The 25733-nt window shown below is 33.8% G+C and overlaps 2 protein-coding genes across 4 annotated transcripts; one reads left to right on the top strand and one right to left on the bottom strand.

Annotated features, from left to right (window-relative positions):
- The first annotated feature begins 633 nt into the window (after positions 1-633).
- On the top strand, positions 634-7836 carry LOC106663042 (puromycin-sensitive aminopeptidase). The gene is made up of 15 exons (XM_014387547.2): positions 634-1025; positions 4118-4353; positions 4412-4562; positions 4669-4957; positions 5017-5165; positions 5238-5402; positions 5474-5578; positions 5683-5920; positions 5988-6085; positions 6146-6319; positions 6386-6605; positions 6669-6868; positions 6946-7053; positions 7125-7247; positions 7318-7836. Exons 1-15 carry the CDS (start codon positions 702-704, stop codon positions 7528-7530), a joined length of 2793 nt encoding a protein of 930 aa, XP_014243033.1. The 5' UTR covers positions 634-701; the 3' UTR covers positions 7531-7836.
- Positions 7837-9475: 1639 nt separating this feature from the next.
- Positions 9476-25706, bottom strand: LOC106663040 (1-phosphatidylinositol 3-phosphate 5-kinase). Of its 3 annotated transcripts, XM_024225757.1 has the most exons (33): positions 25375-25706; positions 25216-25295; positions 24004-24117; positions 23812-23931; positions 23647-23716; positions 23186-23438; positions 23030-23116; positions 20726-20809; positions 19124-19275; positions 18931-19044; positions 18597-18747; positions 18364-18528; positions 18107-18305; positions 17531-17798; positions 17317-17468; positions 16826-17134; positions 16596-16757; positions 15565-15866; positions 15374-15499; positions 15214-15319; positions 14977-15149; positions 14633-14916; positions 14118-14299; positions 13937-14060; positions 13699-13817; positions 13475-13638; positions 13311-13415; positions 10748-10877; positions 10506-10686; positions 10330-10446; positions 10070-10270; positions 9845-10006; positions 9476-9785 (listed from the first exon to the last, which is right to left on the bottom strand). In XM_024225757.1, exons 1-33 carry the CDS (start codon positions 25475-25477, stop codon positions 9574-9576), a joined length of 5271 nt encoding a protein of 1756 aa, XP_024081525.1. In that variant the 5' UTR covers positions 25478-25706; the 3' UTR covers positions 9476-9573. The 3 variants fall into 3 exon arrangements, with proteins under 3 accessions (XP_024081525.1, XP_024081526.1, XP_024081527.1); XM_024225758.1 differs by lacking the exons at positions 20726-20809; positions 23030-23116; positions 23186-23438; ... (3 more) ...; positions 25216-25295; positions 25375-25706 and adding an exon at positions 19918-20023; XM_024225759.1 differs by lacking the exons at positions 20726-20809; positions 23030-23116; positions 23186-23438; ... (3 more) ...; positions 25216-25295; positions 25375-25706 and adding an exon at positions 19937-20040 and having other exon boundaries at positions 9477-9785.
- Between the last annotated feature and the right edge of the window lie 27 nt (positions 25707-25733).

The following is a 25733-nucleotide window of genomic DNA, read 5'->3' as shown; positions in this document are numbered from 1 at the left end:
CAAATACTGAAGCTTATAAACATGCAAACAGCCAAGAGATAAATAATCTCAATCAACAAGCAAGACCTAAACAAATAAAGAAATAGATAAAACACCACATAGATAAACATAAAACAATTATCCCCAAACAACACACATATATAAACAAAAACACAAGAAATGGGCAAAACAAAGCATGCATACAATAAACCAGTATCCTAAGAACAAAATGAACATAGTACAACAAAAACAACCAAGAAATAACACATAAATAATAATAAAAACTTCAACAATTTTCAGTCGCTATATGTTTGTCTGTAATTATTATTGTTGGAATATTAACAACTGTTCATAATTTGTGTGAAAACGTGTACAGATTTTTTTTTAAATAATCGAGCAGTTTTGCTTAGCTTTACTTTTATTACGATTAGAAAAAAATGCAAAAAAATATGTAGTTTCACGGAATTTTGTAATGTTTATTCATGTTCCTCAAAATGGTAGGCATATTTATGAGGTTTTAAATATATAACAGTTTTTTTGTTTTGTTTTTTAATTTTTTTTAATGTTTATTATGCAAATAACATAAATAATAATTATTTATGGGTTGTGAGTAAAAACGTTCTTGATAATGGCATGTCACGTGGCTTTCTGTTGGGTACTGTGCGCATGCGCCTCCCCTCCACGATCATTGGTGCCATGGTACACCACAGAATGACAGGATCATGACTTGGTTTTTACTCCGAGTGTTTCGTACGTGTCCTCCCAAACCGGTTCACCTCTGTTTTGCCAAGCGGTACCGTTACGATCGCCGTAATATACGTGTCAGTAGTACTCCACTCCTGGGACGCCAACGAGCCGAGACAGACGTTAAAAACGACGTAAAACCTTTTCAAATTCTCAAAAGGACACTTCGACTCGACGCGATGCCAGAGAAAAAAGAGTTCGAACGCCTCCCAAAAACGGTCACACCACTCCATTACGACTTGTTTCTCAAGCCGAATCTGAAGACTTTGGACTTCGTAGGAAAAGAAACCGTCCAAATCAAGGTGAAAAACTTCTTTCCTTAAAAAAAGTTTTTCTATGTAAATTATTTATTAACCTAAATTCGACTGAGTTTTTAAAAAAAAAGTACAAAATTAAAGACTGCTTCCCAACAACGTGGGTGGGTGCACCAACAAACATCACAGCACGTCAAAGCTAACGTGCACAACACACTTCTTTTTGGCGTACTTTTCCTTTATAAAATTTACCGATTTATAAAAGAATACTAATACATTTTACAAGTTATTAGTTAAAAAAAAAAGTTTCAGCAGAAATCACAATTTTGCCTTAAAAATTGAAAAACCGCCAATGCCGTCGAATAGAAAGTAGAAATTGCATCCGCCTGAAAACATTTCAATATTTTTCTCAAAGAAAATTATAATTATTTATAATATTAAAAGTCAAACAAATAGTTGAACTTAAAAAAAATGACATCAATACTTTTAAAAAAAATATTTATTCATTTTGCAAATGTTTGGACATATCAGTGTTTTAGCCAGTCAGGGCTAGTTTTCAGTCAAATTGTGTTTCCTCTACATTTTTATTATTATTTAATTTAATAGATTTGCCTTGCCATATGCTTGATCAAACTATAATGGGCCATGGTTTGTCATCAAAAATTTTGTTTTAATTTCTAACACAGCTTTATAGATTTATATTTGATAAATAAATCCTCTACCATCGTTATAATAAAATTACGTCAAATCATTCTTATAACAAAATTAGATACCTGTAGTGTTGTCGCTACAATGACAATATAAAATCTTTGGCCATGTTGTGGGTCTTATTATTTTTGTTTGTTTTGTAGTTACGAATGTTGCCAATAAAATAAATTTGCAAAACTTAACTGAAATGAAAATTGCGCTAGCGCTAATGTTAATCTAATTTAACAAAATAAAAAGGATGACTCAAAATACAGAAACACATTAAAAAGGAAACAATTAAAACCTTTTTTTAAGGCTAAGAATGTTTTACAATTAATTAAGGTTTTCAGTTGAGATAAAAAAAGTCAATGGTACGAGCAGGATTCGAACCCACGATCTTCGGCTTGATGCTGCTCTACCACTTGAGCTATCGTGACCTCGATCCACTCGGACACCAACTTCCCATCTCAACCACACCTTTTTTAATTGAAAAATGGCAAAAAGGAGGGAAAATTCAAAAAGGTGTGGTTGAGATGGGAAGTTGGTGTCCGAGTGGATCGAGGTCACGATAGCTCAAGTGCCATTGACTTTTTTATCTCAACAGAAAACCTTAATTAATTGTAAGATATTAATTGGTCAAGCGGACCACGAAACTAGTGAATTTAATAAGTTTAAAATGAAGTATACCTTCACTAAAGTTCTCCGTGGCCATTTCATTTGTCGCCGAGAATCAAATTGATTACACATTTGAAAAATGGCAAAAAGGAGGGAAAATTCAAAAAGTGTGGTTGAGATGGGAAGTTGGCATCCGAGTGGATCGAGGTCACGATAGCTCAAGTGGTAGAGCAGCGGCGTATCAAGTCAAAGATCATGGGTTCGAATCCCACTCGTGCCATTGAATTTTTTATCTCACCTGAAAACCTTAATTAATTGTAAGATATTAATCGGTCAAGCGGACAACGAAACTAGTAAATTTGCTAAGAATGTTGTTGGCTCTTCTTATTTTTCTTTTTCTCTTATTTTTAATTTTCGGGTTGCGTCCTGACTGTCCGATCTGCATTCTGCTCGTCTCCTCTGTCACTTCTCCCTTCCAATCTTCTCTTACACTACCTAATAGCTGGCGAGTATTTTCAAATGTATCTTATAAGTGGGTTTCGCTTTTCAGAGAACGTGAGGTTTTTTTTATTGTATATAGATCTGTTTTATGTGTTTTGTTAGAGTGTGTGTATTTATTAGTGTGAAAGGTGAGGAGCTGTTGGTGAAATGTGAACCATCACCCCTCCAGCAGTGTGCTTGTTTGGAGCCTTATAAAAGTACCCCTTCTGGATTCAATTCCCAGCCATGGTTTTGTACTTAATTATAGTTAGTTCCTTAAGAAAATTTGCTCAGTAGGCTCGGTTTCAATGGTTGAATTTCTTGTACGTTTACATTGTACATCCCATATCACTTCTGCTAGTGTAGTGCCACAGTTTTGTAGGTATGTTGGTGTCTCTGTATCCTCGCATAATCTGCAAGTGCCGTTTGTAAATACTAATCGTCCTCAAATACCCATTCAGTCCATAGTGTCCTGCTCAGAATCATGTCAGGATTCGAAGTTTTTTCTTGCTTCCTATGAGTACTTTTTTTTTTGTCCTTCCGAAACTGGCTAGAAGGTTCTTGGTTTGTGTCCAATGAGTGAATTCTATTGTTTCCTCATTTTAATTTTGTTTCTTGTCTAAGATACTCATTGATAGTGTGAAGAATAGAAGGGCTCAAGACCTATCAGCGGTACAGCAGCCTCTTTCCTTGCAAGGGCATCTGCTTTCTTGTTTAACTCTGTTTTGCATGCCTAATTTAATTTAGTTTTGCGATTCAACACCATTTTCAAGCTAATGCGCATTTTCGTTCATTATTAAATACATTCTTTCTTATTTACATACCATAGTATACAGTAATGATCACTTGAGGGTTGATCACGATTCTCACATTGCATCCATGCTAATAAATACATTCATTCTCATTATACACAGGGGAAAAAACATTATCTATTATTACTATATACAGTGCAGCTATTTCCTCAAAAATTCGAACAGGGGACCCAAATACTCATCGACATGCTCAAGCACAATTCTCATATCATGTGGCATTCCTACACGCTCTCTATATGGAGCCAAGAAATGACACTTCATTTAAATTGAACACATTGGGCAACCTTTCTCTACATGCCGAACACATACCCGGCCTTAGCCTAAATGTAAGAGGCCTTGTGTCCTCCTAATATTGCCTATTTTATGTATTAGGTATCATTTTATATTAGGCTAATTATAATTAGCCTTTTACTATATATGAAATTTTTTTTTTAAACAATTATTTATCGATAATTTTCTACTGGCTTTGCAGCCGTTTCATCAAATACATCATTTTAATTAAATCTATGTTATAAATGATAAGAAAACAAACCTTGTTTATTTCAGATTCACACTCCGACATCCTCGATTGTCCTCAATTCCCTTGAGCTAGCCATTAAATCAGCCGGGCTTGAGCTGAACGGTCGTGTTTTGACACCAAAGGTAAATTTAAGTCAAGAGGATGAGACCTTGACCTTGGAGTTCACAGAGCCCCTCCCGGCAGGGGAGGCGTCTCTCATGTTTGAATTCTCCGGAGAGCTGAACGACAAAATGAAGGGATTTTATCGTAGCAATATTTCAAGGTAATTTTGTATTTATGTCTGTTTAAATTTAGATAAATAAAGTTATTCTTGTTTTCAGTGTAGAAGGCGAACCACTGTGGGCTGCTGTGACCCAATTTGAACCGACAGATGCTAGGAGGTGTTTCCCTTGTTGGGACGAGCCAGCAATCAAATCGGTTTTTGATATCACCGTTTCCGCTCCCAAGGACAAAGTCGCCTTGTCCAATATGGTAAAACATTTATTATGACAGAATTACAATAAAAGTTTTGTCTATTTTAATATTTCAAACCCTTCTTTGTACTTTATTTTGTTCTTTACTCCCCCCCAACTTACAGCCAATGGCAAGTGAGCAGATGGAAGGAGATCAAAGAGTAGTCAAGTTCTTGCAGACTCCGGTCATGTCCACTTATCTTGTAGCAGTTGTCGTCGGAGATTTTGACCATGTTGAAGACACCTCTGAAGACGGGGTTCTAGTCAGGGTCTATACTCCTGTCGGGGTCAAAGAACAGGGGAGATTCGCTCTTCATGTCGCTACAAAAGTGCTACCCTTTTACAAAGATTATTTCCAAATAGCTTACCCACTTCCGAAGATTGATCTAGTCGCTATTGCAGATTTTTCTGCTGGTAAATTTTCACTTCTGAAATTCACCTATGAAAGTTGGTTTAATTTAATTTATGTCTAGGTGCCATGGAAAATTGGGGTTTGGTAACGTACAGGCAATCGTGCCTTCTCGTCGACCCTGAAAATACATCAGCATCGAGAAAACAGTGGATTGCGATTGTTGTCGGTCATGAACTTGCACATCAATGGTTCGGTAATCTTGTGACTATGGTGAATATTTACTTATAATCATGAATTATTATTTTTCAATCCGATTCCAACGATTATTTTATTTTTCTAAAGGAATGGTGGACCCATTTATGGCTGAATGAAGGTTATGCCACTTTTGTAGAAAATCTTTGTGTCGCTCACCTTTTCCCAGAGTATGATATCTGGACACAGTTTGTTTCTGATATGTTTATAAGAGCTTTAGAACTGGACTGCTTGAAAAACAGTCATCCTATTGAGGTAAATTATATAAAAATATTTTTTAAAGTATGAATTGTCATTAAGGGTACATTTCTTTATTTCCCAATTAGGTTCCAGTAGGACACCCTTCAGAGATTGATGAAATATTTGACGATATATCATATAACAAAGGTGCCTCTGTGATTAGAATGCTGCATAGGTACATCGGTGATGCTGTACGTATTCAAACATTAATGTTTTTAATTTCAAATATAATTATATAATTTATTTTTTTAATTTACACTTTGCACGTGTGAAATATAAAGGGGTTGGTTTTCAGGATTTCCGCAAAGGGATGCATCTGTACCTGACACGTCATCAGTACAGCAACACATTTACAGAGGATTTGTGGGCCGCTTTGGAAGAAGCGTCGAAAAAGCCCGTAAGAGCTGTAATGTCAACATGGACCAAACAAATGGGTTTCCCCGTGATACGAGTTGTCTCGAGCGAGCAAGAAGGAAATTGCAGGGTGCTGAAAGTCGCCCAGGAAAAATTCTGCGCCGACATAGCCACCAAAAGTAGGCTTTTATAAATTCTTATTTTTATCGCATTGTAACATTTTTCTTGTAATATTTCATTTTTTAGATGATAGCAGTTTATGGATGGTGCCATTAACATTTAGCGCGAAAGGACGAGAAAATGAAGTAATCCATTCTGTTATGCTTGAGGGGAAATCTGCCACGGTAATTTTATTATTTATTTTTTACATGTTGGTACAAATTATTTATTTTTTAAATATTTAGATAAGTATACCAGACATTGAGCCGAATGCATGGGTCAAATTAAATCCAGGCACAGTAGGCGTGTACCGTGTCTCGTATCCTCAGTGTGATCTTGACAGACTTATTCCAGCAATCAAGGATATGTCGTTGCCGCCGTTGGACAGACTCGGTTTAGTAGATGATTTATTCGCCCTTGTAAGCATTTATTTAAAGAATAACAGCGTGGAGCAAGTGTGATAGTATGATCTGTTTTACGCTTAGGTCCAAGCAGGGCGATGCACAACCGTCCAGGTCTTACAGGTAATTTCAGCGATGCAGAATGAAGATAATTTCACAGTCTGGAGCATAATCGCAAACTGCCTCGGGAAAGTGAGCGCTTTGTTGTCCAACACGGATCAAACCGACAATTTTAAAAAGTTCGGTGTGTATCTGTTCAAAACAATCGGGGATAAACTTGGATGGGAACCCAAACCACAAGAAAGTATGATTTTATTTTTTATTATTAAGAAGTAAAAAAACTAATAACATTTGTTTTTATAATTAGGCCATCTTGACACACTTCTTAGATCTTTAGTATTGTCAAGACTCGGCTGGTATGGTGATGAGGACACCATCAAAGAAGCAAAGAGGAGGTTCAAGGCTCATGTTACAGGTGAACATCTCATTCCTGCCGACCTGAGAGCTGCTGTTTACAAAACAGTTCTTTCCGTCGGAAATCAGGACACGTACAACAGCATGCTGAAGGTATTTTTTTTTTTTTTTTAAACATTAATAGTTTACGTTAAGCTTTATAAAAATTGATAACTGCATGAAATTTTCAGTTATACAGAGATGAGAGTCTACAAGAAGAAAAAGATAGAATTCTCAGATCATTGGGTGCCATTGGTGATAAGAAAATTTTAACAAAAGTATTAGAATTTACAATGTCGGTAAGTGTCAGACCATTTAAAAGAAGAGAGAAAAAATGTAAAGTTCATATTTTATATTTTATTGATTTTAGGATGAAGTTAGATCGCAGGATAAAGTATTTGTCGTTATATCTGTCGCTATGACCAAAGTGGGAAGAGAGCTTGCATGGGAATTTCTCAAGACAAACTGGGTCGAGTTGTTGAACAGATACGAGGTATAATTCCTCTTTGGTCGATTTTACACCTTCAAGGGACTGAGTTAACGGGACTTTGTTTCATTTCTAGGGTGGATTCCTTTTGCCTCGACTTGTGAAGCACACAATGGAAGACTTCGCTTCAGAAGAGATGGCGAAAGAGATCGAGGACTTTTTCGCGAATAAAGACACATCCGCGGCCGAAAGAAGTATACAGCAATCGGTTGAAACGATTCTCCTCAACGCCGCTTGGCTTAAACGAGACATAGAAGACATTCAAATGTTTTTGAAAAAGTGGAACTGAGCTTCTATCCGTTCGCGAATACCAAACCAAATTCAAAACCATGCGTGTCAGGCATTTTTTTTTTTTAAATCTATGAATTCTATCAATCAAAGTGTTTACCTAGTATTACGTTTTTTTCAATTTGTTTAAATATTTAGTTTTTAGCTGTGGACGAGTTTTGTTTGAGGTCTTTTACCGTGAGAAAATTTCTCAGATTACAATAGGGGTTTTTGTTCTTGCCCAATTTTTGTGGCAATGCAGAGAAAGAGTAATTTCTATGTAATAAATTGATTGTATGTTGTTTAAAAATATATAATATAATGAGGATCATTTTATTATAAAAATCCTAACCATCCCAGAGTAGAACGAAATTGTTTTGTTGAAAAAAAAATTTACTTAGCAAAATTACAGTACTTATAACCTTTTATATATCAAAGTAATATATAGGGTTTATATATTACTATAATAAAACAATAAATATACAATCAAAAATAGAACAATAAATAAAGAGTAGATTTAACGCCCCAATGTTTAGTGATTCTAGGCTAATGTTAGGTAGCGATCCAGAAAAAAAAAAACCAAGCACACCAAAGGCATCAACAAAGAACGCTGACACATTTCAAAAAAAATCACAGATACACTGAAGATGGCAAATGCTGAAACACTTCTGACAGACCGACTAGCAAGGATAGGCTGACTAAAATGATATGTAACAACCAAATTACAGGTTCCACATGGAACAACCTTACTATACAGAAATGAAGTATAATTGTATCAAAAACATGTGTGATACTCCTGCTGTCAACTTAACAAAAATTTTTCTTATTTGGATTTCATGTTTTGATTATATTGTTGAATTGAATTCATACAGCCTTGCTGGAAGGTGAACGTTCCAATCAATTAAAAGTTAGAGATAAGATAACATGTGACACTTTTCACCTTAGACATGGATAACGTATGATACACGTGATTATTTAAAAAAATGCTTTTGGTTGTTTTATTCAGGGTCTGCAGAAAATTTTTCTTTCTCCTCTGCTAATGGTAAGCTTTTGTATATTCTTACCAGGTGATCAGTTGTAACAGGTGGGATTCACTCTTCCTTTCAATCAATAATTTCTGGAGTTTCACAAGGCTCTGTACTTGGCCCTCATATTTGCATTATTCGTTAATGATTTTCCTCAAATACTCCTAGTACCAACGATTTGTAATTTTTTCAATATGAGTTCCGTTCAATGTTAGTTGTATGAATGGTGACAATCTCAAAATGGTCAATAGCTAACGGTTTCACTTTAAACCACGCAATTATTTTCTCTGTTTCATTCTTAAATATTCCATAAACTGTTCACAGTTTGTGGACTATTTTGACTTAAAAGCTTTCCTGGCAGCAAGTTATTTTACACATTTTGAAGTAGACCATAGGCTAGCCTTTCTCTCATTTTCCTCCATTGTGACTTTTTTTTAGTCAGTCATTTAATGCTCGAGTCACCAGCTCAACATCACTTTTAACTTGGTTATTCATTGTAAGAATTTTATTTGATCATACATCACATCTTGAGAATCGTTGGGATTCCTCTAAAAAATTATTACAAATTGAAGATTTTTCACTTATTTTGACATTTCTCACCTATTCCGATGAAGACTGTCAATTGAGTCTCATTTCTCATTGATCTCGACCCTTCAATCTTTCTTCCCAAGCGGTTGGGGTGAGTCTGAAATTCTCTTCCATCAGATGTGATGGGTTACCCAGGGTCCATCCTCTCTCTTTTTTTTTTAAATTCTTTATCTTTTTCTCTAACAGCTAAATTTGGCACATATCTGTAGAATATTTACTGTATGCTTCTTAAATAAATACAATAAATAACGGAGCAAATAGCCAAGCTATATGTTCATCTCACAATATTATGTACTTGCTGAAGAATACTTTGGTACTTCTATTACAAACACTGCTTAATAATAAAAAAATAAATTATATTTAGTGTACATAACTGTTTACAAATTTTCCATTTACAATAATAAATAAACAAAGAAATAAATCGCTTTTGAAAACATTTTTTTTTTTACTTTCTACCTCACTTGTCGTATTTCATTATCCAACAAATCTACACCCCGTCCCAGTCCCGTCCACCTGTCCGGTACGGGAAGAAAGTATCTGTGCATTGCTGCGATGAACCTTTCACGATATTCGTCAGCCGGTATTATGGTCGGCTCTTTGTTTTGGCCGATTCGCTTCACCATAGTCTCAATTTTCTTATCCCATGTATAACCGCGTATGTAATCTTAAAAAAACAAAATTTTAAAAAATTATATCATCCAAAATTTTTGTAAAAACGCTTACCAATTATTCCCAAAACCAGTTCATTCTTAGTTTCATCGAGGCCGACCAAAAGCGAATAATCCATGACGGACTGTGATGCTAAAAACTCAGTGTCGTTTTGAATTGCCTGCATAAGAACTGTCTTTGAATGCGAAAGAATGTATAACGGGTTATCGCAGGTCACTTAAAAAATAAAATACATTATTTTTGCTGCAAGGAAATATAAAATAATACAAAAAAACTTACTTTTTATCAAGTTTTCATCTAACAGGACTGTCTCAGAATGATCGCTGCTAGTCGATATTAATCTATTCCTCACAGATCCTTTTAAGTCAAATTTATGTTTTATTACACGGTTATAAAATAAATGCTCCATTACCAACATTTTCATAGTGTAATTTGTTTTTTCACTTTTTATTATCACTCTGTATACACCGAGGATTTTCCCTTTAAATAAAAGTTTTATTTTATTTATATTTCTAATATTTATACAAAAAGTAAATTACCTAATAGAGTAGGCATCCCGCTGGACACACAGTTTATATAGTTGAAGTACTGAGGTGCGAAATTGACAAAAAGTTGCATCTCCAATCTTGTCATTTCTTTAAGAATAAATCTATCATCTGAAATTTTATTTTGAAAAATTAGTTCGAGTTTCAGTTGATTCAGAAACACAATAAACCTTTGGTTTTGCTGAATTTTGACCCGGATTTGCCACCGGATGCAGCCCAAGTGACACATCTTGACAACGACCTGATAAAACCCTCTTCACCCTCGGAAAGTACCGCCGCTCGTAAACGGCTAAAGTTTTCCGCATAGTATATTTTTACTTTAAAACTTGATGTATTATCATTAAACTGAATCTGTAAATATAAACACATTTTTTTATAGAATACTACAATATAAAGTTTTAAAAAATTATACCTCAATGTTTTGTGATTCAGGTTTGGTCGGTTTATTCTTATCTTCCACTTTTGTCGCCTCTTCTTCGAGCGAACCGTCTAGATTTGGATTATACTGCACACCTTCAATTTTTGAAGTCCCTTTATCCATTCTTTAAATAATCAGGTAATTAATAAAACTTAAATTAATATTATTAATTAATATATTAGTTAAAAAGTGTTCTGCGGCTCTTATTGCTCCTTTACACTATATTCTGAACCAGTCGTTAAGTCCCCAATGCTTGGAAAAGCACTTTTGTCATTCCTCTACATAAAGCTGGGGATAGATCTAATGTTTTCAATTACAGACCAATATCTATTCAATCCATGTTCTCCAATATATTTGATTCTATTATTTGTAATAAACTTAAAAACGACATTAAATCGTTTATTATACCTCAGCAACATGGTTTCTGCTCTAATAGATCAACTGCTACTAACCTGCTCACATTTCAAAATTACATCTTAGATGCAATAAACTCTGGACACCAAGTAGACTCAGTGTATACTGATTTTTCTAAAGCTTTCAATAAAGTAAATCACACAATACTGTTATGGAAACTAATGGATTATGGTTTCACCGGAACTATCTTGAATTGGTTATCCAGCTTTCTCTCCGACAGAAAACAAATAGTCAAAATAAAATCATTTAAATCATGTCCCTTTGCGGCTTCCTCGGGAGTCCCGCAAGGGTCTCATCTTGGACCAGTTTTGTTTCTCTTATTTATTAATGATATCCATCTTGCTCTCCCTTCTGCTCAATTTTTATTATTTGCTGATGATCTGAAAATCTATTCCATAATCACTTCTTCCGATTGCTTACAATTACAAAATTCTATCAATAACATGCTAACCTGGTGCTACAATAAAAAACTTACTCTTAATGTTTCCAAATGCTACACAATTACATTCTCTCATAAGAAACAACCTTTTATTTATCTCTATACTCTCCATGATGCTCTTTTATTTAACGCGAGTTGAGGTCGTAAAGGATCTTGGTGTACTTTTTGATCAAAAGCTCAAGTTTAAAGAACATATTTCTTCAATAAAAAATATATCTATGAATATGCTAGGTTTCATCATCCGGAACACCTATGAATTTAAAAATCCTCTATGTTTTGTCCATCTTTATAAAGCTTTTGTACAACCCATACTAGAATATGCTACACCTATTTGGAACCCATTCTATCTAAATTATCAAAAAATTCTTCAATCTGTACAAAACAAATTTTTACAAAACTTTACTACAAACTCAATCTTCCTCCGAATTCTGCATACCCTGGAATCCGCTCTGAATTTAAACTTTTCGAACTGGCACTAAGAAGGGATTACTTTGATATTGTTTTTGTATTTAAATTATTAAACAAACTCATTGAGAGTCCTTATCTCCTCACTCAACTACACCTACATGTCCCTTTGTACTCTCTTAAAACCTATAAATTATTTTATATTGAATTCCAAAATTCTAACTACATGCTCTCTTCTCCTCTACAGAGAATGATGATCAAGAGTAACAACATCTGCAATAGCATTGAGTTCTTTAATAGTTCTGTGCAATCTGTGACAAACCTTATCCTACAACCTTAGTTGAATGCTTTTATATTTCATACTATACAAAATTATTACAATTTATTTCATTTACTGGTTCAACTAATTCTCGCACTCCAGTCTTATTATATATTTACAAAGAGCATTATTTTCATTAAATATGTACCTAATTATTGTAGTTTCAATTGTCTTTCAGCTTTATTTTGTTTCCTCTGCCTTATTTGGTTAGTAATTATCTTTCATTTTTGTTGTTCAGTTTTTACTCTTTAATTGTATTTTTATATTTATCATTTATATTTACCATTTATATTATTACCATGTATATATTTCCTTATTCTTTTTATATATATTATTTGTATTTTTACATATATTATTTATATTTTTTGTTATTGTAAAATGTCTTTTTTATAGTGGATTTCGATCCATAAATAAATAAATAAATAAATGTTTGGCACCTAAAGCGCCAAGGGAACCCCTGCATCACACTCAGGCACAAACGAGATTTTTGGTTTTTTAGTATCCAAAAGCATGGATCTTTTCTTATTTCCCTAACTACAAATATACCAATTTTTCAAAAAATGTCTGGGACCGCTATGGCATGAGGGGCTGGTTTTTCAAATGTTCTCTGGCCTGAGAGATCCCACCTGGCAAAAATTGATTAAATGACTTAGAACAAATAAACCTTATAGAAAACTTAATACAGTGGCTGTATGCACATTGCTAGTTGTTATTAATCGTAAAAAAAAAAAAGATTGTTGATAATTTAGCCATAAAGTAAACAAAATTTTAAAAAATCGCCCCAGAAGAAATCTCATTGGTTAATGCATTTATTTTATTTATTTTAATAACTGATGCGTTGATTGCCTGAGAAAAGTGGTACTGGGGTCAGAACACGATCCCAACTACAACCCATCCCTGGTACCACTGTGGCATGAGGGTGAGCGTTCACTTAGGACCGCTGGTGCTTTACATGTTAAACATAAAAATTTGAAACTTACGGCCCTGAAGAACTAGATCTTAAATATGACAGGACGCTTCTTTTCTCGCCCAGGGATCCCTCTTCTTTGGTGAACTCAGAACCGCTTTTTCTCTTGTTTGAAGGGCTGATTCGTACATTTGAATTAATTAATAATTAATTTTTTTTTATTTATTGCTTTACCACCTTGACATCGATTGTTCAGAGTTTCTTAATTTTTCTAGCGCCTGTTTATAACTGTGAGAATTGAGCGCGTAAGCGATTATAGAACTGTGTTCTTTCTCATAAACCACGAGCGGCACGTAGACTCCGACAGGCAGTAGATAATGTTCCAAGTTATTCGCAGGCATCTGTATGTAATTATAATTTAATCAAACCGATATACTGAGTAAAATAAAAAATAAAATTACCTGTAAATGAATGTTTTGGTTGGAGTTTGGAAGAAACTGAGAAAATATTTGTTTGACGCTTTTTTTATCCGTATGGACAGATTTGGTCTCGGTTAAAGCGACATGGTAACCTCCAGCATCTTTAAAACAACCACTATAAACTTACTAATCTTAATAATATTTTTAATCTTTTGACTATGACGAATGTAAGTATAAAAATTATTATAAGCACAATAAATAACTATGTAAAAAAATTTACCATCGTCGGTTTCAGGAGCTGATTCAGTTTCAGTCGCATCGACTGATCGTATGTCTTCATTTTCATTGATCTCTTCTCCTATCGTTAGATCAGATGTTTCCATTATATTTTCAACTTCCTTTTCCTGTAATGACAATTATGAACGTTGGTTTTCAATTATAAATCTGTTTTTAAAACATACGCCTTCGATGACGAGTTCAGATAAAGGGTTCGGGCTCGGCTTGGCCTCGATGGACTTTCTTTTATCTTCTTTTTTAGAGCTTGTTTCAGCTTCGGCCAATCTTACATTCCAGTCTTCAACAAATTCAGCTAATTGTCGTTTAATCGCTACCAGGGAATCTTCATCACTCCATACACTTTTAACTGGAATAAATTGACATGTTAAGCAATAAATGTAGTAAAAGTGTTTTAGTTTTTTCAAATGTGTATGTGTGTGTGTTGTAGTATAATAAAATACTTCTTTGGTAGCTTATACATATGCATATATTTATGTATATATATCTTGTGTTCTTTGGTGTTTATTGTTTTGTTTACTTTTTATTTTACTAGTTACATTCTTCCTTGATTGTTTGTTTATATCTTTCTGTTTATGCGATTGTCTTGTTATTATTTGATGTATTTACTTGTTTATAATAAAAAAATAATAATCATTTTCATTTCTTTACATATGTATTATAAATAAATTTTAATTCTTACGGGAGAGTGGGTTTTCTTCTTCCGTGGACCTTTTCGTCTGTGATTCTTCTACGCGAGATTTCAACAAACTTTGATCCCTTTGCAACTGAACCAACAATGAAGACGTTTGACTGTCGGATAGATTGAAGGAGTAAATTTTGTCAAGGCAAAGGCTAAGGATCTGCGTTCCCATCAACCACCAAGCTTTGATTTCCTCAAGTTTGACTAACTCATTGTAAGATTCGATGTCCATTTTGAGCTCTTTAGGCGGAAGCGATATCTCCCAAATTGTTATTTTAGAGTACCTGATTTTTTTTATAGTTATAGAATTTTTTTACAGTGTAAAAATAATTTATTTTACTCACATAAATGAAGCAAGAATCGACCCCTTCGTAAAATGGTGAACATGATCTTGATAAAGTGAATGTCGACATTCACTGTTATTCAAATGGTACATATCACCGTGAAATCTCATTTCAAGATATTTGGCGAAGCTAAGGCACCGACTTCCAGGAGACATAGATTTTAAACTGGTAGTCTAAAAGTATCAAACAATGTGCACACTGCTAGATCATTTGACATAAAAAATAATAAAAACAAACCTGGCCACATTTTGAACAAGAAGACCACATGAAAATTCCGCTTAAGGGTAGTTCCTGATCAAGAGTGTATAAATTTATATTTATGACTCCTCCATTGTGAACAAACCTAAATGATTTTATTTTATTTTATTTTTATAATGATTAGAAATATTTGACTTGCCTTCGAGTATGGAATTTGATAGGGTTATCACAGTGACTACAAACGTAATCATCCCTGAAGCAATATTTCTCCAAAAATAGACCAAGTGGTATATCCATCCTTCCATACATTTCCATATTTACAATTCTGAAAGAAAAAAGAAAAAATTAGACAAAATAAAAAAAAAATAAAAAATCATACGGAAAACTTACTCAGGATCGACACAAAATGTCGGCGAGCTACGGTTCTGCGTATACGAACAGAATAACATCAAAAGCCGTTGGTGGTTGTCAGGATCTAGAACATCCTTCGGTGTTCCATCCTTAATATTTTTACTTGCGTTTATATTATTGATGACGAGTTGGTCGTAATACGCTTCCATTTTAGTCGGTTTTGTCATTTTAATCGGGAAACGGCCTCCTGTCGCTCTGTAGCTAGCGAGCAACGCTTTGATTTCATTCGAATCAACGCTCTCGATCAATTTCGCTTTGACAAATTCGTGCACATCCTTTAACTACCTTATATTATAAGTATTTTGTACTTACGCATATGTATTAATGTATAAATAGTAATAGTATAAATAGTTAAATAAAAATAAATATTAGAATGAGCCAAAATAATGGCCAGTTCAATTGTTAAAACAAATATTTTTATCTAGAGGCTAGCTGCTAAATTCCTGGTGGTAACACTTCTTGTAATTTTATTGTAGTTTTATCCTTTAAGGCCCAAAACACACCAATTGGTCAATTTGATTGAACCAACCTCAAACCAGGCAAAACATGTTTAGTTATTTGTGAACAGTAGTGAATGAAGAGTGTCTTGGGGTTGGACTGCAGAAAATGATTCATAGGGTCTTCAGCGTAACATTCTGGGTAGAAAGAACCACCATCCTGCAACCAAGCAACAGCCGGTTGTTTTTTCAAAGACTGAAATGTTGTACTTGGACAACTATATACTTTTGTTTGAAAACACCGGGCAATGACTGATTATGCTTGGAGCAGACTGCAAACAAAACATTGACACTGGTCAAGTTTTCCCAACTTGAATATATACTAAAACAGTCATCCCGGTTTGTTTCAAACAGCCTGGAATAGTCACAAGCTTTTGTGCCTGATCCAGTGTATTTTGGGCCTAAGCAAGCAAACCATTGTTCAGAAAAGGATTTCTGAAGCAACAAGGTCAGGTCATTTTTTTATAATTATTCTAAGAACTAAACCATTCCTAAATAACTGTATCAACTTACTTTAACGTTTTCCATTATATTTCCAGTACAATCTGATGATAAATTAAGCCGTTGTTTAGGTAAATTGTCCGTAAGTTGAGCTGACCAGTAAAGCTCTTTGCTAAAGAATGATCTTAGAACACTCTGTTTTCCCTCTTCGGACTCAAGGTAAGGCAGAGAAAACTGAAATGTTCACATTTTTTTAATGAAGTAATTTTAAGAAGTAAATTGGAAAAAACCAGTGTGTTTACTTTTAAAAATGGTGAAATCGAAAGTATATTATCTTCCAGCGCTTTTCTAAAGCTGTTTCCAAAAGGCACCTCCGTCACTGACAGTTCGTCGTTAGTGTTCGCACAGTTGCCTTTCCAAGCTCTCAGAGGGTCTGAGAAATCGCTGACAGCTTCAGTCCTGTGCCTCTCTTCAGTCTGATGCGAATTGTGTTGTTTCGTTTTACTTTTAACGTCGAAACAGTCCTCACTCAACAGATTCTGTTCGAGGGAGTCGAGGAAAACGTTCTGTGTAGAAGGAACCACCGCCCCAGCATCCATATGGTACGAAACCTTAACATTTGGGTTTAATTTTTTTAAAAATAAAATGAACAAAATTTCAAAATATATAGTTATATATTATTCAGAAAATAAACAAAAAATTTTTATTGTGAGTGAATAATAATGAAGAAAAATCTACTAACAATGATTTCTTTCATAGTATTTTTTTAAAAGGTCTATTAAATTTACTTTACCTCAAGGCGGGCATTATAATATGCAAATATTAACGAAGCGATTGCTTTTTTTACTTTCGTTAATTCTTGTATAAGTCCACCTCTTAAAAGTACCGTACAGCCAAGTTCAGGATAAGGACATCCTTCGAATACCATAAGGGTTTTTTGCCTTTCTGTTGGATCAAGAGCAAATACGATTAGTTTGAAAAAGTATCATCAGACATGACGCACTCACTTGATTCAGTCATAAAAGTGCGAAGGCAGAATAGCTTGCAAGTTCCGAGCCGTGGGCTTCCCAAATGGGCGTCCACCGAGCCTAGGATGTCGGCGCCGGTGAATCTAGACAAACGTTCTAAAAGAGCCGGTTTCGCGTTTATCACCAACGAAATCCCTTTAGAATATAACATCTCCTGTGCAAGACGTGTCACACTTTTGCCGACAATGACCAGATTCGGTCCCAAGTCGACGATCTTTGAAACCGCTCTTTGCAAATAATCATGTTCCTACAATAAAATAAATTACTACAGTCAAATATATATATTTTTTAATTTTGTTTTAGTTAATTAATANTATATAATTTGATTTTTATTAAGATGGTGCCATTAATACAATTCTTTCCCTTGATTCCTTATCTATTTGAGGACATGAATCACTTTTTTTTGCACAAAATATTAAATAGCATCTTTAACACTCATCATTCTTAACTTTTATGCTTTTTTTTGCTTTAGTTTGCTTTTATTAGGTCATATTTATAACTACTACATACACAAAGATGTATTTAAACAAGAATGGATTAAAATATTAAAATAACCTGCATGATAGCTGGCTCGAGGCTTAAATATTTTCCTTCAACTCGCTGATACATAATCGCAGAGCCTAGAAGCAAAATTTGAGGATCGACCATTTTCTTCGGCATGGCCCTGTGCGTGAGGTTTTTCGAGCAGACCAAACCCTGGATAATCTCGCACTCTCTCCTCTCACCACCGCTGACTTTCTTTATGTGAACGTATCTACGATCGGGACAGAAGTTTGAGACTGAAATTCACCAATGACGCTTATACGACTTACTGTCGGATGTCCATGGCCTCCGACCAGGTTTTCGCCCTCTCTGGACGTATATTTTTAACGACTCGGCAGGCTAACGGGCGGATCACTTCTACCCAAGACTGCGGGACTGACTCGCTGTTTAAAATTTGCCGGAGATAATTACTACAATGATTCGCGAATGTGCATCTAAATTATTTAAAAAAATTTAGTTAATTTCTTAAAAACAAAACTATGTATTAGTTTATTTTAGTTACCTTAAATTTTCAAGTGCTTCACACTGATGTTTGCTCAGATGGCTAGAATCAACTGTATTCCAGTCTACTGAAGGTAATGCATCACCTCCTAAAAGAGAGACTTCTTCTACTGCCTTTATTGTATCGTCAGGCACTATTTTCGATGGAGAAACTGAAAATTTAAAAAATAAATTAAAAAGATGGTTAATAAATTTGTAGCTTTCAAATGCCATGTTGGTTTTCCTGTCAGATGCTTTCAGCATTTTGCAATCTTATGTGACTGTTCTGTCCTTTTTTTAATTATTATATTTTAGTTATAAGGTAAGAAATGCTCCACAAAATAAATAATTATCACCATCACTGAGATCAGTTTGCTTTTTATAATCGTTTGAAGCCATAGTGTTACAGCTGCTCACATCGTTAAAACTCAACTCAGAAGTCTTTTCGTGTAAATATTCAGAAGATGAATCTATAAATAAATAAAAAATAATTTTTAAAAAAACTTAATCTGGTAACTCGTATATTACAGATATAAATTAATACAAAACCTCCGCTTGAATCCTGGATTTCTTCTTGGACCGTTTCAGCAGGTACAATCTTGTACAGTAAATTATTGTCGCTGAATGTGTTCGTATCATAATTAACACATTCTAAATACTGACTTTTCAACATTGCCTGACCTAGAGCAACTGCTTGTACTCTGAAATAAAATCAACATAAAATTTATCTAATAAAATAAACAAGTAAGTACAGTCATAAATTTAAAGGGTTGTACTTTCACATTGTAGCAATGTAAGATTAAAAACATCTCAAACTAACCAATCTAGTTTTTTTTAATATAATATTAAATAAATAACCTAATAATTTAGGTTTTTTCATGCATCAATGCAAAAAATAAATTCTTTCTTTGTAACGATGTAGTGATCATGGTTGTGGTGAAGGTTGCTGGAGTGTTTCTTAAGTCAAAAACAGTTCTGCCAAGCTTTTGACTTTATTTGAAGTCATCCTCAGGGCTTGAATTACAAGAACATTAAAAACACAGAACAACATGATTTATTTTATGTATCTGCCTGTATGTTCTAAATAAATAAATAAATAGCATAATATTACTTTTCTGTGTGATTAATCCACCCTTTGTCACTCATAAAAGGATGACTAAAAATAAAGTCGAAAGCTTGGAAGAACTTTTTTTTAATTAAAAAAACACCCCCAACCTTGACCATAAACTCGATCCGACAATATGTACAAACTGTTGGCCGATCCTATCATGAATTAATAGCTCAACTGAAATTCTTATTTCTTTCTCTCCGAATACTAGAAATTAGATACAATAAATACTAACTTCAAATAAAAGCACTCACTGTGGCAGACAGTCAATCTGTTTGTAATTATTTGTGACAATAAATTCAAAAGTGCAATGAAAATGGAAAAACTTGTGATTTGTTCAGCTTATTCTAGCTTGTAACATCACAAAAATAAAAAGATTTCCCAGCACTAAACCTTTTATAGAGAGTAGATATACTATAAAGCTTGTTTTTTCTATGGCTATCAGTAGATAAAATAGAAGGCAACAATTTAATATCTGCTTAACTTATAACAAATAATTAGAAATATTACTATTACATAGATTCATTATTATGGTACCAGGTAACCAGAAATGTTTGAGCATGCTTATTGTATGAATTTAAGCTCAGTATGAGGTCGACCGGGGAGCTCGTAAATTTACTCTGTGTTCAGTGAGGCAACAAGAAATGACTGCACTGTCCGAAAAGTTTGCTTCTGGGAAATAGGGGTTTGAAGATGAACCACAGTTGGTAGACATTCTTGAATAATGGAGCAAACTTAATGAACTTGATTCAAATCCAACATGCCCTTTTCTTATCAATGGACAATAAAATAGGAATTCGATAACGCCAACAGCTGAAAAATGAGTTGAATTTATTTTTTAAGCCTCAGGACCCAAATTTCTATAAGAAGGGTGATCGTTTCCCCCAAATAAAATATTTCGAAACTAAATTTTAATTATTAAACCCTTTTTAAATTATATGAACTTTTCTGGATACCTAATAGAAACAAGAAATTGCTATGATGTTTACATTAATGTAATTATGCATAATGATAAGGTACTTATTAAAGTTCTTAGTAAATACCTGTTTGCTGCCTTGTTGTGTAAAATCAACCAGTCTACAAGCTGTGTGGCAGGAAAACATGAATAATAAGTCCTAAAGCGATACCTTTAAAAAATCATACGTGTCAAATTACTTAAAAAATTACAATTTAAAAAATCTAGAGGGCTCTGCCCCCTGCTTGCCAATTCCCGTGTGGCTTCACCTTTTTTTTTGTAATGCACACTCATCCCTTTGTAAAACAAACTAGCAGGCGCTAACTGCCGAGGGGGTGCCCGGGGGTTGGCAAGAGGAGCCCCTGCTAATTTTTATATCATTTTTTTTAATAAGTCAAAAAGAGAAAATCTAAATAAATAAGCTCAAAAACTTCTGCGGCTCTCAATTTTTGGCAGGACTAGAAAAAATAACTTGTACACTACTTAATTACTTTTTTAATTATCGAAAACAATATTTTCTATACATTTTTCTTTGGATTTGCTTTCTGTTTCAATGTCCAACTTTGTCATACACATCAGGCTACGTATCCAGGTGTTTTTTTTAAACCTATTTTATCAAAATTTTCTCCTTGTGACTTATTTATAGTCATAGCAAATGCTAGATGGACTGAGAATTGCAACCGTTTCACAACAAAAGACATTTCGGTATATCCTCATGTATCTTTAGATAAATAGGTGAGTCAAGTTTGATTTGTATGCCTCCATCTTTGGAGGCAATGATTGCTACAAACTCATTACGTGTTGGCTTATGAATTCGCAGAAGATGATCCATTGGTTTGATGTAGAAATTTAAAAATACTTTGTTATCGATGTACGAATTATTTATTTGCAAAAGATTTTTATATTGCTAAGCATATGAGCGGTTCATAATAGGTTGAATAACCTCTAAAACATCTTGCCAAGATGTTTTAGATGTTTCAATTAAAACAAAGGAGTGTTTTTACCGCTTATAAGACTAGTAGTAGCTTTGATATCAGCTGCACCAGATGCATGGAATATGGACCACTTCCTTTTATATCTGCATTTTCATTATTGAATGACACAAAAGCAAATAGATTATTACAAATCCGAATATTTTCTCTAAAATGTGTGTTAATCTCTTTTGGTCTGTATAAAAGGCTTTTTAAACCGCTTGGGAGAGGATTGAGAAGAGTTGGTGAGGAGAATCTAGTTGCCTGGGTACTCATACCAGTATCGCTACACATCTCTCATACCGATTGCTCTGTGTGAACGTTTTCCATAAAATCTTCTTATCTATAAATGCACGACAATACCCTAAATAGGCAGTTACTTCAATTTTAGTCGAGCTTAGCCCTGAGAAGGGCTGATTAAAACAGCTTAAATTTATCCATAAAAAGGGCTGATTGGAATTTGATTTGGACATCTTTTCAGACAAACGATAATAAAATATTGAATTTATTTATTTTTATTTTATTTTTTATTTTTTAATTTTTATTTATTTTTTTTTTTTAATGTTCATAATATCAACCCTCAGGGTGCCGGTGTTTTTTGAAAAAAAAAAAAGCCTATTTGTATGTTGCACTTAATATTTGTTCTCTCCAAAAAAGAGAGAGGAGAGAGAGAGGGGGGAGAGAGAGTAATAAATAAGTAATAGTATATGTAGTAATAGTAAATAATAAAAGTAAATAAAGAGAGAGAGAGTGATGGAAGAGATCTTATGGAAAAACCTCCATAACTTCCATTGTAATCCGTTTTTACTATTTTTTTTTGTAATTCAATTGATCGTAAATAGTTGTTTAATACTATATAAAAAAAAGATACAAAACTCACAGAAAATCTTTCACATTTTATCCTGAACAAAAAACAAACCAGCTAATTTCCGGATTGAAATAAGTACAGATAGCAATTGTTTACAAATTTCAAATTAGGCTTATTTTGTAGAAATAAATTCCTATTTCCAACAATGTATAATATGACATGGTTTTTTACAATTTAAACTAAGAAAATAGTGAGAGAAGTGAAAAATTATATGGAAACGTATTTACCCTCCTCCTGTCATTTTCCCTTTCTATACCATTGAAATCGTATAGGTCCTTCTCTATCTCACAATTCAGCTAAAACTGTTTAATATTATAGAGATATTGTTTGGAAAAAAAAAAGTTATGGTATAAATTATTTTGACAATTTTGTAAAATATTGTTTTGAGGTTTTGAGGTCTGTGAGGGATATCAGTCAAATCTTGTTGCATGATCAAGCTACAGGTTTATGCCTTGCAGACACACAAACCAAACAAAAAGGCTATTGCAAATTACCAAAAAGCATTAATCAAAAAAATCTTATCATATTTTAATTAATTTCCCAGTGATTTTACCTATGGGAAGCGCATACGATTCCACCAGTGGTCAGAGCTTCATCCAATAAGCATCGTAAACTGTTTCTTCTGCCTCCAGTATCAGGCCTTTATATAATTTAAAAAAGGAAAAAATTACAAATAAATAAAATTTCACAAGAAAATTACAGGTCATACCTTGCGTTTCCGAACCGTTCTTCCTGATAACCGACGCTGGGCTTTCTATGAGACTCTTCCCTGTCTGGTGTGACCGAAGAGCATCGCCCCTGATTAGAAGGAGTTTCAAATTGAAGGTCTCCAGAACCGCCAAATTTCGCCTGAAGATCTTCTATGAGCAACTTGAGCTCTTCGGGCACATTAGAGCCCATAGCAGCTGATTGGAATTCAGTGAGAACGGCTCGTCCACACCAAGTACAGACTCGAAGGACACCTAAGGAAAAAATAAAATTCATGCATGAACATGCACATCTACCTTATCTCAATGTTTATAAATATTCTAATGCTCTCACTAAACAAAATTTCATTCTTGTTCTAACTACATAATGGAGATTACACAAATAATTTGGTTTTTTAAGGCGGCTCAAACAGACTTAATGAACTATAAATTACATTGGTTATAAATAAATAAATTAACTGACCAGTACAGTTCATGATTTTCCCAGGGATTTCTTGATTACAGCATCTTGAGCAGAATATTTGACCACAAACCTGAAAATAATCAATAGTTTATATAATTGTTGAATTATATTTATCGTTTATTTTTTGTACCTTATAGATTAAGTAGTACAAATAAATCTATTTACCCTGCAATGATGCCTCCTGCGAAATGTCGTGAACTTCTCTGAACAATCATAGCATTCCTTACTTACTGAATCTGGCATCCAGTATTGTTTCAACTCTGTCTCATTATACGATTGTCCTCCCTGAATAAAATGTAAGTTTTATTGGTGTGAAAACAGATTACATTTGAAATGTATGTACGTGTAAAATCTTACTGAAGTCCTCAGGGCGAGTAGGCTGCTTATGCGCATCCTGACGTTAGGAAGGCTCCGTACTTCCTTCATCCCTATCAGGAATCTGGGGTCTAGTGCTTTATTCTCTTCGAACTCCTAAAAAAAACTTTAATGTTCACATTTGAGCCAAACGCATAAAATAATAAGGGCAAACCGCAAAAATAAAGTCTAGAATGTAAAGACCCTTAGTTAAGTTCACAAGCTGCATTGCTACTGACCTCAAAAATCCCAAATAAATTAAATACAGTAACACTTTACTTTCTAACATGTTTTGCATACAGAGCATTATTATTTTCACATATTGAAAAGAGAACGTAAGAACCTGAATAAACTTGGCATAATTATTGAGCTTTTTGGATTTAATTTTTAAAGTTAGGCTCGGTTCTAAGGAATTCGCAAATGATTTGACAGCATAAAAGCATAATTCATCTAATATTAACCTGGTCAACTACTTAAGACAGAAATGGTCAAATACTTAAGACGATTATTGAAAAGTTTGACAGGAGACTGCGGTGGCCAAATGGTTAGGATGTCCCTCACTGTGTGAAAAATGTATTGCAAAGTTTTTTTGGCCCTTCATCCACGATACCCATGAAAGGAATTACTTTACATTTGAAAAGATTACCTTCAATAATTAACCACATTATAAAAAATTAAACACAAAAATAATAGAAGAATTAACAAATGCTAGGCAAAATGAATCAAATCTGACTTGGGTGCCAAGGGATAAAGCTGCGAAAGAAAAAGTAGACAAAATATTAAAACAATAAGCACATAATCTAGGATCAGAACCTGTATTGAGCATTGGGAAATATTCTTTAAAACAATTTATAACAATCTTGGTAAGGAGGTATCAAAAGCAAAGGCTGACACATCAATATAAGAGTCAAGTGAACCTAAATGACACATCAAAAGCCACTTAAACTTGCTAATTTCTTTACTTTCAATCAGAAGAAACTTTAGATTTATTCACTAATTGACTATTGACATTGTTGTCAACTATAAAAGCATATGAAGCAGAAGGAAAAAGAATCCACCTTGCACATAAACACAAAACCTAAATCAAAACTCATTAGAGCTAATAATTAATGTTCTTTTTTACCTAAAACATATGATTTAGAAGACTTAAAAAGCACGGTAAGACTGAGGAATCAAATAGATTCTATTTGTAAGTTTATAAAGTTAATTTCTTACGCCTTCCTTCCAAGTGTTATCATTGTCAAGCTGTTGTTCACCACTGGCCTCTCCCTCGCTCGGTTTCGCTTTGTCGCTCTCTGCATCGAAAAAAAAGGAGAAAATATAACACCGACATTCTTTTTAAATTCAAATTTTGACTTAAATTCTCAAACTGACTTTTGAAAAACCTTGAGAACAAGTTAGAAAGGCCAAGCTTCTCGTCAGGGCTGAGCGGTGCAAATTCAGTAAGTCCAGACTCGCCTTGGTCATCTTTTGACATCTTGACAATTTACACAGAGACAATTCTGGCACTTTTTAAAATTCAATTCACCTATTACAATTTCAAATAAACGACTTGCCAAGTTATAACAGTATATTTACTGGTGAAAGGATTCAAATCATTATTAACTTTCATTTTGGATAAGATAAACTGCCAAGCCCACAAAACAATTAAAAACCAACTTTATATACAATTTAATATACTTATATGCACAACCTATAACCTAAAAATAACCTTAACAGTAGATAAGGTTTAT

This window comes from Cimex lectularius, unplaced genomic scaffold (genome assembly GCF_000648675.2).
Source record: "Cimex lectularius strain Harlan isolate CLEC.00 unplaced genomic scaffold, Clec_2.1 scaffold131, whole genome shotgun sequence".
NCBI lineage: Eukaryota > Metazoa > Arthropoda > Insecta > Hemiptera > Cimicidae > Cimex > Cimex lectularius.
The sequence above is the reverse complement of the archived record's forward strand: the minus strand, read 5'-3'. Positions and strand labels throughout refer to the sequence as shown.

Coding starts and splice junctions, on each gene's coding strand:
- LOC106663042 (XM_014387547.2), top strand. CDS start 702: ATGACTTGGTTTTTACTCCGAGTGTTTCGTACGTGTCCTCCCAAACCG. Junction 4,563..4,668: donor AAGTCGCCTTGTCCAATATG/GTAAAACATTTA, acceptor CCCAACTTACAG/CCAATGGCAAGTGAGCAGAT. Junction 6,086..6,145: donor TTGAGGGGAAATCTGCCACG/GTAATTTTATTA, acceptor TTAAATATTTAG/ATAAGTATACCAGACATTGA.
- LOC106663040 (XM_024225757.1), bottom strand. CDS start 25,477: ATGTCAAAAGATGACCAAGGCGAGTCTGGACTTACTGAATTTGCACCG. Junction 23,932..24,003: donor TACTCGCCCTGAGGACTTCA/GTAAGATTTTAC, acceptor CATTTTATTCAG/GGAGGACAATCGTATAATGA. Junction 10,878..13,310: donor AGATCTAGTTCTTCAGGGCC/GTAAGTTTCAAA, acceptor GATTATTTAAAG/AATGGATAAAGGGACTTCAA.